The following is a 12,333-nucleotide window of genomic DNA, read 5'->3' on the forward strand; positions in this document are numbered from 1 at the left end:
TGTAAAATACTAATAAAAATACATTTTAAAAAGTAAGTGTGTTAAGCATCAGTTAAATAGTGCATTGGTGAGACCACATCTCAGATACTGTATGCAGTTCTAGTCTCCTTATTTAAGGAAGGATGTAAATATATTGAAGGCAGTTCAGAGGAGGTTTATTAGATTGATGCCTGGAATGACAGGTTGTCTTATGAGGATAAGTTCGACACACTGGGCTTGTTTCCACTCGACTTTAGAAGAGTGAGGGGTGACTTGGTTAAAGTATACAAGATCCTGAACGATATTGACAAGGTGGATATGAAAAGGATGTTTCCTCCTGGGCGAGTCCAGAACTAGGGGGCACTGTTTTGTCGCCCTTTGAGAACAGATATGAGGAGATTTATTTTCTCTCAGAGGGTTGTGTGACTTTGGAGCTCACTGCCTCAAAAGGCAGTAGAAGCAGGGTCATTAATTATTCTTAAGGAAGTGTGATGAATGTAAGAAATTGGTATATATATTGTACTCTATGTATCTGGTGCAGTAATGGTTTTACATGCCTGGATTAGGAGGTGTATATTAGGTCCTACAAGCTGAATCTAGGGAGTTAGAAGTTAAACAAAAAGCAGGACCCCAAAGGTCTCATGATTGCGACCAGTGCCACTTGCGAGTCAGAGTAGGAATGGCAGAATACCTAAGATGAATATGTGACTTGAGGAATGGTGCAAGAGGGAGCGATTCAAATTCCTGGGACATTGGAACCGGTTCTGGGGGTGGCAGAACCAGTACAAACCAGATGGTCTGCACCTGGGCAGGACCGGAACCAATATCCTTGGAGAAGTGTTTTCTAGTGCTGTTGGGGAGGGTTTAAACTAATATGTCAGGGGGATAGGAACTGATGCAGGAAGGCAGAGGGAAGTGCAGTGGGGACAAAAACAAAAGGCAGGAAAGGGAAAAGTTGAAGGCAAAGAAACCAAAGACAAAAATTAAAAACGGCCACATTACATCATAATTCTAAAAGGGCAATAAATGTCAAAAAAACAAGCCTGAAGGTTCTGTGTGAGGGGCATTTGATGAATTATCTGCACTGACAATCACTAACAGATATGATGACATTGGGATCACGGACACCTGGCTCCAGGGTGACCAAGGATGGGAACTGAACATCCAGGGTATTCAATATTCAGGAAAGATAGAAAGAAAAGAAAGGAAAGTGGGGTAATGTTGCTTGTTAATGAAGCAATTAACACAATGGTAAGAAAGGACATTCGCCTGGACGATGTGGAATCTGTATGGGTAGAGCTGTGGATCACCAAAGGACAAAAACGATAGTGGGAGTTGTGTGCAGACCACCAAACAGTAGTTGTGAGGTTGGGGATAGCATCAAACAGGAAACGAGAGATGCGTGCAGTAAGGGAACAGCAGTTATTTTGGCTGACTTCAATCTGCGTATTGATTGGGCTAATCAAACTGGTAGCAATGCGATGGTAGATGATTTCCTGGAATGTATAAGGGATAGTTTTCTCGACCAATATGTCGAGGAACCAACTAGAGAGCATGCCATCCTAGACTGGATATTGTACAATGAGAGAGGATTAATTAGCAACGTTGTGGTGCGAGATCCTTTCGGGAAGAGTGACTATAATACGGTAGAATTCTTCATTAAGGTGAAGAGTGCCACAGTTAAGTCTCAGACTAGGGACCTGAACTTAAAGAAGGCTAACTTTGATGGTATGAGACGTGCATTGGCTAGGATCTGCTGGCAAAGGATACTTAAGGGGTTGATGGTGTATAGGCAGTGGCAGACATTTAAAGAAGACATGGTTGAACTTCAACAATTGTGCATCCCTTAATGGCGCAAGAGTAGGACGGGGAAGGTGGCTCAACGATGGCTAACAAGGGAATTGAGGGATAGTATTAAAACCAAAGAGGAAGCATATAAATTGGCCAGAAAAAGCAGCAAGCCTGAGGACTGGGAGAAATTTAAAATTCAGCAGAGGACAACAAACAGTTTAATTCGGAAGGGGATAATAGAATACACGAATAAGCTTGCAGAAAACATAAAAACTGACTGCAAAACCTTCTATAGATATGTGACGAGAAAAAGGCTGGTGAGGACAAATGTAGGTCCCTTACAGTTAGAATGAGGTGAATTCATAATGGCCAACAAAGAGATGGCAGACCACTCGAATGAATACCTCGGATCTGTCTTCACTAAGGAGGACACAAATAACCATCCGGAAATACCAGGGGGCAGAGTGCCTAGCATGAAGGAGAAATTGAAGGAAATCTTTATTAGTCAGGAAGTTGTACTGGGGAAATTGATGGGATAAATCCCCGGGCCTGATGCTCTGCATTCCAGAGTACTTAATGAAATGCCCCTAGAATTAGTGGATACATTGGTGATAATTTTCTAGCATTCTATAGACTCTGGAAGAGTTTCAATGGATTGGAGGGTAGCTAATGTAACCCCACTTTTTAAAAAGGAGGGAGAGAAAACAGGGAATTATAGACCGGTTATCCTGACATTGGTGGTGGGGAAAATGCAGAAGTCAATTATTCAGGATGAAATAACTGAACATCTGGAAAGCGGGGACAGGATCGGTCCAAGTCAGCATGGATTCACTGAAGGGAAATCATGCTTGACAAATCTTCTGGAATGTTTTGAGGATGTGACCAGTAGAGTGGACAAGGGTGAACCAGTGTATGCTGTGTATCGGGACTTTCAAAGGGCTTTTGACAAGGTCCCACACAAGAGATTAGTGAGCAAAATTAAAGCTCATGGTTTTGGGGGTAATGTATTGACGTGGATAGAGAACTGGTTGGCAGACAGGAAGCAGAGAGCGGGAATAAATGGGTCCTTTTCAGAGTGGCAGGCAGTGAGTAGTGGGGTACCACAGGGTTCAGCTGTTCACAATATACATTAATGATTTGGACAAAGGAATGGAATTCAGTATCTCCAAATTTTCAGACAACACTAAGATGGGTGGCAGTGTGAGCTGTGAGGAGGATTCAAAGAGGCTGCAGGGTGACTTGGACAGGCTGGCTGAGTGGGAAAATACTTGGCTAATGCAATATAATGTGGGTAAATGTGATGGCACCTCTGACAGTGTAGCATTCTCTCAGTTCTGCACTGGACTGTCTGCCTAAAGTTTTGTGCCTAACTCCTGGAGTGGGACTTGAACCCACCACATTCTAACTCAGAGACAAGAATGTTATCAACCATAGCCGACACCTAACCACCAATATTCTTAAAAAGGTTATTCCAATTACCCAAGCAATAGATTTTATCCACTCCAAGAAATGGCCAGATATATTCATGGGCATCTAGAAATCTCCAATCAGTTCAATCAATAATTATCTGCAAATGTTTGTTTTTAACATGTGTTAAAAATCTTTGAATACAAGCTGAAGCAGGTTAACCTAGCCCACAATAGAAAAAAATGAATCTGCCACAAACCAAATTTCTCCATTGGTATCCTCTTCAAGCCTTTATTTTATTTCTCCTTTGCGACAACATGAGATCTGGCTTATCTTAGACTATGAGGGCGGCGCGGAGGTGCAGGGGTTAGCACTGCTGACTCACAGCGTTGAGGACTCTGGTTCGATCCCGGCCCCAGGTAACTGTTCGTGTGGACTTTGCATATTCTCCCAATGTCTGCATGGGTCACACCCCCACAAACCCAAAGATGTGCAGGGTAGGTAGATTGGCCATGCTAAATTGCCCCGTAATTCGAAAAAAGAATTGGGTACTCTAAATTTAAAGAAATACTATGACAGGATGAAGCAACTTCAGTTCTACAGTATTAGTTTTGTCAGGAGTCAGAATCTAGATTAACTCCCACTTCATGCAAAATTCAATGTCAATTTTCCGAGGAACACAAAGCTTTAATTCAGTTCATACACATTATAGATCATAGAATTTACAGTGCAGAAGGAAGCCATTCAGCCCATCGAGCCTGCACCGGCTCCTGGAAAGAGCACCCTACCCAAGGTTAACACCTCCACCCTATCCCCATAACCCAGTAACTCCACCCAACGCTAAGGACAATTTTTGACACTAAGGGCAATTTATCATGTCCAATCCACCTAACTTGCACATCTTTGGACTGTGGGAGGAAACCGGAGCACCCGGAGGAAACCCACGCACACACCCCGCACAGACAGTGACCCAAGCCGGAATCGAACCTGGGACCCTGGAGCTGTCAAGCGATTGTGCTATCCACAATGCTACCGTGCTGCTCTTTGTATATCCTTTTGACGAAGCATATCCTATTCCTCTACCAAAAAGCTATAAGGGGACTTTTTCAATTTAGCTGGCTTCAGTCAGGGCAACATATTCAGGAAAAATGGACCTAGAGTAAAAGCAGGATTGAGCTCAACTGTGATGCTATTGTGGTTGTAGAGCCTTCAAGACTTCCACTTTGGTGCAACAAGAGGATGGCTGGGCCTGGACAAACATCTGAAAAAGGTCCAGATCGCAAGAGGGCAAGAAAATATCCAGACAATAGTAATGTGATTAGATTTATGATACAAGGCATCATATTTTTGTTTAGATTTTATTCTCTTTCTGCAAATCAGTGACTGCATTTGTGCATGCTTCATACTTCTGGTCATTTATGCCTAATTCACATCTTCAAGTTTTTTTTCAATAAATTTAGAGTACCCAATTCATTTTTTCCAATTAAGGGGCAATTTAGCATGGCCAATCCACCTAGCCTGCACATCTTTGGGTTGTGGGGGCGAAACTCACGCAAACACGGGGAGAATGTGCAAACTCCACACGGACAGTGACCCAGAGCCGGGATTCGAACCTGGGACCTCGGCGCCATGAGGCAACAGGGCGAACCCACTGTGCCACCGTGCTGCCCCACATCTTTAAGTTGATTATCAATTCAATTTTTTGTTTCCTTCTGCCATTCTAAATCCAAAATGTACCCATTCGTCACCTCAATACAGGTGGAGGAAGAAGAATAGCATTGGGATGCACTAGATTGGTACAACAAGCTAAAAATGGGATTGGAATAACAATAAAAGGGGTGAGCTAATAAAGCACTTACACTTGAAGGATATCAGCACTGGAGAAGATGGGTCTACTTTACTTTCCCTTTCCTCCTTTCGGTTACGAGGCTGCATGTTGTCATATTTTCGTTTTCGGAATCCACCTGAACTCAAACAAAACTACAATACGTCAACAAATTTGTCTATTTCAACAGATCGTAATCAACTCATGAACCAAATCAATAATTATAATGTTGTTATAAATGTTCATATTGTGGTGGCATGTGGCACAGTGGTTAGCACTGCTGTCTACAGGGCTGAGGACCCAGGTTTGATCCCGGCCGCGGGTCACTGTTTGTGTGGAGTTTGCACCGTGTCTGCGTGGGTCTCATCCCCCACAACCCAAAGATGTGCAGGTTAGGTTGATTGGCCATACTAAATTGTCCATTAATTGGAAAAAACAATGGGGTACTCTAAATTTATTATTTTTAAATGTTCATATTGTGTCGGAAAGAAGACTCTGCATTTTCTTTCTATTAAAACATTAGATAATAATGCATTATTGATTTTACTCACATAGCCAGCTAGAACTTCAACATATTTTCATTTAAATTACCATCAATTGTTACAGTAATTGATATAGAATGTTAAATTGCTTCATTAATAGCTTTACAATGCCCTTGAACGAAACTGTAAGACCAGATTGACATATTAATAGCTTCAGAACACTCTAGAATTGTATACAAATAGTATTAGTGCACCCTTGATTGGTACAAGAATAGTTATCAGATGTCCTTGATTATGTGATATAAATATTTTACTATGTCATTGATGGTTGTGACATGAATAGTTTTAATGAATGCTTGATTTGTATAAGCACAATTTTAGAATGACCTTGATGTGTATAATAGTGATAAAACCCCTTTGATTGACATGGTAGATTTAGAATGCCCTTGATCGGTAAAGTAACAATAGCAATAGAGTATCCTAGATTGGTGTAATATGAATAACTTTAGAATGTCCTTGACTGGAATAGTAACAATTCTTAGGAGAGAAACTTAAATGTCAACAAAATAAATAGTAATTTATAAAATATTCTAACACTTGTATTAAAATGTACAGTATTCGATAACCTGTCACAAAGAACTGATATAAGGGGAAATCTCTCTGATCCGAAAAACACTGACCTGCTTAGGTGCAGTTCCAAAGAACGAAGATTTGCATGGTACCGTATTATCCTTAGACTATCCCATAACAATTTATAAACAATGGGTTGGTTTTTGAACTGCAGTTACTGTTGTGTACAACACTAAACAAATGAATGATCAGATAATGTTGGAATCCTGTCACAGTGAAGTGCAAATATATTAGTTTGTAAGTGAGAACAGCTGAAACTAATTGGGGAAAGTTTAGGGAATTATTTTTTTTTTAATTTAGAGTTTTTCCAATTAAGGGGCAGATATGCGTAGCCAATTCACCTCTCCTGCACATCGTTTTTTGGGTTGTGGAGGTGAGATGCACGCAGGCACAGGGAGAATGCGTAAACTCCACACAGTGACCCTGGGCTGGGATCAAACCCAGGTCCTCGTCGCCGTGAGGCGTTACCGTGCCGCCTTAGGGAATTATTTTTAAGCATATAAGAAATGGCTTGCGGTGCCTTTGCTTTTGTCAATAAACCTGTGTTAAGGAGGAATAGACTGGCTCTAGATTCGTCCTTTACTCAATGTATGAACGGTGACTTTAACATGTGGCACCCCACTACTGACTCCAGGTCATATTAACACAGGTCCATTCATAACCATCCTGGATTTGTGAGGAGGAAGGGGCAGGGATGACAGCATGAATTTGTGAGATGGGGGATTATCTCCCAGAATAAATTCACTCGAGTACTTTCTGAAAATCATTAGCCTAATTCACGTTGGAAATTCTGTGGATGTGATATTAAGAAATTCTAAAATGCTTCTAAACCTATGTCACATCATCACATCATGGGATATGAATGTGTGGAATGGGGGGTTCTGAGTTACACTAAAAATTGAATAACACAAAGAAAGCAAATGGTGAGCACGTGAGTAATTTGTTTGTATTTTATATGTTTATTGGGTTGTAAAATTATATTGTGGTGGTATATAGTGGCAGGGATGAGTATTTACATGGCCACTAAAAGGTTTCTGAAAGATGTTAAGAGCCAACTTCAGACAGTTAAGCAGCTGATTAAAGTATTTTTTGATTGACTCAAATTTCCAGAAACTAATTAGGATGCTGAATGCACTTCAGATATATTGACAGGCATAATTCCGATAACAAAACTTTTGAGATGAGATAGTCTACCAATGCATGGCAGACAAATGACTCAAGAAAATGTATGTACAATGTTGATATTTAGTTCCCTTGAGTTTAATCAGTTGTAACCTTACAGTCGAAGGGGATTTGCAGCTCTAGGACTTCAATTTACTTCAATTCATGGTTGCAACAGAGCAAAGGATTTTTAAGACATGGTATTATTCTGTGCAGCTCCCATATCCATCTACGAGTGAAGGTCAGCTGGCTTCCCTTCAAGTGCCACAGAGAGGGCTGTTGGAAAATCTATTAATTATTATTACACTCGTCCTGCCCGCCTTCCTCCCCGAACCTTGGTCCTAAACCATTGCACATAGCACAATGCACCCAACATATTGGTGTCTGTCTGTCTTTTTCTCTATTCCACCACCCCCACCTCTGCCTAGGTTCAGTGCCATTCTACCTTTCCTTAATGAAGGAGGGATCAGATGAAGGTACATTTAAAAATCTAAACAGAAAAGTCGAGGCAATCGAGTAATCTAGCAAATGGAACAGGAAGGAAAGAGATAGTGCAACAATGAATAATGTTCTTGCAACGGATAGTATTCAAGATAAAATTAAAGGTTCTTTATCTGAATGCAAAGTATTCATAATATGGTTGATGAATAAGATAAATGATTTTGATCGAATCAACTTTAGGGACAAGATTACATATCACAAAGGTTGGAACATAAATGTCCCAGTGTGCACAGCATTTTGAAAAACCAGGAGAATGAGGAGATGACATAATGGATCTTGGCTCAAAAGATCAGGATGAATGGAGATTAGAAATAACAAGGGTGAGAAAATGCTGGTGGGAGTATTTTAAAAGATCCCCCTAACAGTATGTCTATTGTTGGACAGAGCATTAAGTAAGAAACAATTGGAGCTAGTAACAAACGCACTCTGTATCAGTTTGATACAACAGAGTTGTTTGCTAAGCCATTTTAGAGGGTGGTTAAAAGTCAACCATATTGATATAGGTGTGGAGTCATACGTAGGCCAGGCAAGGACACCAGATTTCCTCCCCTGAAGGACATTAGAGAACTAGAGAGGTTTTATGACAACCACGCAACTTAATGATCATTGTTCAATAAGCCTAGTATTTATTTCAGATTTATTAATTAATTGCAGGTAAATTTCCCCAGCTCTCATGGTGGGATTTGAACTTGTATCTCCAGAGGATTAGCCCGGGTCTCTGGATTACTAGTCCAGTAACATTACCATTACCATTATGCCTATGATGCTAATAGTCCCTTAGACCTATTAGCCAAGGCTCCTTCTATAGCATCTTCCACCCACGTGATCGTTACCACCCAGAAGAGCAAGGGGCAACAAATACATGGGAACACCATCACCTCCAAGTTACCCTCCCAAGTTATCTAACAATTCTGACTTATACCTATACCACTGTGCCTTCACCTTTATCGAGTCAGAATCCTGAAACAACCTCTCGAAAAGCACTGTGGCATATCAACTTAACATGGACTGCAAGCAGTTCAAGAAGGTGGCTCAAACAGGAATGGGCAATAAATGCCTTAATGCATGTGCAGGGTAGGTGGATTGGCCACGCCAAATTGCCCCTTAATTGAAAAAAAAATAATTGGGTACTCTAAATTTATTTTTAAAGATAAATAAATGCCTTAATGCTCAAATTACAAAACAAATCAATAAACAAATAATAATGTGGGAGACTTAAATCGTCATATAACTGGACAAATCAAATTGGCAAAGGGAGTTTAGAATCTGGGTTTGTAGAATGCTTTTGCAACAGTTTCCTCGAACAAATGTGTGGTGAAACTAACTGCAAAAAAAACTATTAGCTTGTAGAGTTAATACTGTGCAATGAGGCAGGTTTAATGAGTAAGGGAGACATGGTCACGCAGTGGTTAGCACTGCTGCTTCGCGGCGCCAAGGACCCGAGTTCGATCCCGGCCCCGGGTCACTGTCCGTGTAAGAACATAAGAACTAGGAGCAGGAGTAGGCCATCTGGCCCCTCGAGCCTGCTCCGCCATTCAATTAGATCATGGCTGATCTTTTGTGGACTCAGCTCCACTTTCCGGCTCGAACACCATAACCCTTAATCCCTTTATTCTTCAAAAAACGATCTATCTTTACCTTAAAAACATGTAATGAAGGAGCCTCAACTGCTTCACTGGGCAAGGAATTCCATAGATTCACAACCCTTTGGGTGAAGAAGTTCCTCCTAAACTCAGTCCTAAATCTACTTCCCCTTATTTTGAGGCTATGCCCCCTAGTTCTGCTGTCACCCGCCAGTGGAAACAACCTGCCCGCATCTATCCTATCTATTCCCTTCATAATTTTAAATGTTTCTATAAGATCCCCCCTCATCCTTCTAAATTCCAATGAGTACAGTCCCAGTCTACTCAACCTCTCCTCATAATCCAACCCCTTCAGCTCTGGGATTAACCTAGTGAATCTCCTCTGCACACCCTCCAGCGCCAGTACGTCCTTTCTCAAGTAAGGAGACCAAAACTGAACACAATACTCCAGGTGTGGCCGCACTAACACCTTATACAATTGCAACATAACCTCCCTAGTCTTAAACTCCATCCCTCTAGCAATGAAGGACAAAATTCCATTTGCCTTCTTAATCACCTGTTGTGTAGAGTTTGTACATTCTCCCAAATCTGCATGGGTCTCACCCCACAACCCAAAATGATGTGCAGGGTATGTGGATTGGCCATGCTAAATTTCCCCTTAATTGAAAAAAAAGAATTGGGTATTTCAAATCATTATTCAAAAATTAAAATTAAAAAATTAAATCTCATAGTAAAAGAGCTGAGCAGAGGGAAAATGATCATAATATAACTGAATTCCATATTATATTTGAAAGTGACATACTCCAGTCCCAAAATCGAATCTTATAGGCTCAACCAAAGCCAATTAGACAGATATGAGAGGAGAGATGGCTACGGTTGATTGGGTAATAGACGAAAAGATATAAATGAACAATGAGAAACATTTGAAGTAACAATTCAAAATGTTCAACAAAAATCCATTCCATTAAAAAAAATCTCAGCGAGAAAGATCCATCTGTGGCTTACCAGGAAAGTGAAGGAGAGTATTAGATTAAAAGAGTTTATTATGTTGCAAAGAATAGAATCATAGAATTTACAGTGCAGAAGGAAGCCATTCAGCCCATCGAATCTGCATCGGCTGTTGGAAAGAGCACCCTACTTTAACCCACGCCTCCACCCTATCCCCGTAGCCCAGTAACCCCATCGAATCTTTTTGAACACTAAGGGCAATTTATCATGGCCAATCCACCTAGCCTGCACATCTTTAGACTATGGGATTAAACCGGAGCACCCAGAGGAAACCCACGCAGACACGGGGAGAACGTGCAGACTCCGCACAGACAGTGACCCAAGCCGAGAATCGAACTGAGACCCTGGAGCTGTGAAGCAACTATGCTAACCACTGTGCTACCGTGCTGCCCGATGGTAGTAAGCCTGAGGATTGGGAGTGTTTCAGAAACCAGCAAAGGATGAATATAAAGTTACTAAAAAGCAAAAAGTAGAATACGAAAGCAAATTAGCCTGGAATATAAAAATAGATTGTACGAGCTTTTGCAAGTTTATAGAAAGGAAAGTAACTAAAGTGAATATTGATCCCTTAGAGGCAGAGGCAGACAGAGGTGAAAGTAAGGTGGTATAGTCCCCTAGATTTAATAGTGATGTAACCGAGGAAGGTTTTTGGCGCAGAGTATATGTTTTTCATGATCTAAGTGATATTTATAAGAATTAAATTGCTTGAACTTGATAAGTTCCTAAACTTCGCTTCATTAATATGTGTAGGAATGTGATATATGTTGCAGGATGGAGGACTTTTGTCATGCACTGCAGCAAATTTACAGTTGTAATTTCTTGGGCTATTTGGGATAAACCACAAAACCATCGCAAGCGAGAGCACACAAAATCCACTCCACAGAATTGAATGACAAGCATTGGTTCATTCTATACCTGTGGACAAGCACAACAGCAAAGCGTTGCTTTGTTGCATGCAAACATGGTTTTAACCTTTAGTGAATAAATGTCTTAAGAGTTTTAAGTGTGGGCGGCACTTGGCACAGTGGTTAGCACTACAGCCTACGGCGCTGAGGATCCGGGTTTGAATCCCCGGCCCTGGGTCACTGTCCGTGTGGAGTTTACACCCCATGTCTGTGAGGGTTTCACCCCCACAACACAAAGATGTGCAGGTTAGGTGGATTGGCCACGCCAAATTGCCCCTTAATTGGGAAAATCAAAATTGGGTACTCTAAAAAGTGTGCAGAATACAATGGAAGAGATGCAGAGAATGCACGGTAGGATAGGAAAGAACAAAGGTATACGGTAGAGCAGAGTCCTTGGTCCCCAAGGGGGTCATAACACCATGCATAGAAACCTACTTGTAGCTATATATTTTAAAGACTATTTCATAGAATCATAGGATTTTCGGTGCAATAGGAGGCCATTTGGCCCATCGAGTTTGCTCCGGGCCTTGGAAAGAGCACCCCACTTAAGCCCATGCCTCCATCCTATCCCTGTAACCCAACCTTTTTGGACACTAAGGGCAATGTATCATGGCCAATCCACCTAACCTGCACATCTTTCGGCTGTGGGAGGAAACCGGAGCGTCCGGAGGAAACCCACACAAACCCAGGGAGAACGTGCAGACTCCGCATAGCCAGTGACCCAAGCCAGGAATCGAACCTGGAACTCTGGAGCTGTGAAGCAACTGTACTAATCACTGTGCTACCGTGCGGCTCTGAGTATGCCTCGAGTTCTGCAACGTGGGAAATAAAACATTTAATCCATTTCCTTCATATAGAAAGTGACAATCTTAGCTTCAATCTCTTCCAATTTTGTTAAAAATGTATCGCTTCTATCGGTACAAGGCAGTTTGAGAGTATAATACAAATTGTATTTCTTGCCGTCTCCTGGATACAAGGACGACCAAAAATATTTTACAGCCAAATGATTTGGAGAAATTGTCACTGATTCAATATTGGAAATGAAACTCTGAATTTGCACA

The 12,333-nt window shown here is 41.3% G+C and overlaps 1 protein-coding gene and 1 long non-coding RNA gene across 5 annotated transcripts in view; one reads left to right on the top strand and one right to left on the bottom strand.

Moving 5' to 3' along the window:
- Positions 1-4,476, top strand: part of LOC119967685 — a 130,889-nt gene extending 126,413 nt beyond the window's left edge. Inside the window, exon 3 of the long non-coding RNA XR_005461049.1 lies at positions 4,382-4,476. This is a non-coding gene — a long non-coding RNA (uncharacterized LOC119967685). The remainder of the gene's footprint in view (positions 1-4,381) is intronic.
- tsnax (translin-associated factor X) overlaps positions 1-12,333 on the bottom strand; it is a 171,472-nt gene that overhangs the window by 91,702 nt on the left and 67,437 nt on the right. For 3 of the 4 annotated variants that reach the window (XM_038800526.1, XM_038800525.1, XM_038800524.1), the window contains exon 2: positions 5,037-5,141. In XM_038800526.1, coding sequence (XP_038656454.1) covers positions 5,037-5,112 — 76 coding nt within the window. In that variant the 5' untranslated portion in view covers positions 5,113-5,141. Of the gene's footprint in view, positions 1-5,036; positions 5,158-12,333 lie in introns of all 4 variants that reach the window. The other variant, XM_038800527.1, reaches the window with a different exon arrangement.

This window comes from Scyliorhinus canicula, chromosome 6 (assembly GCF_902713615.1).
Source record: "Scyliorhinus canicula chromosome 6, sScyCan1.1, whole genome shotgun sequence".
Classification (NCBI taxonomy): Eukaryota; Metazoa; Chordata; class Chondrichthyes; order Carcharhiniformes; family Scyliorhinidae; genus Scyliorhinus; species Scyliorhinus canicula.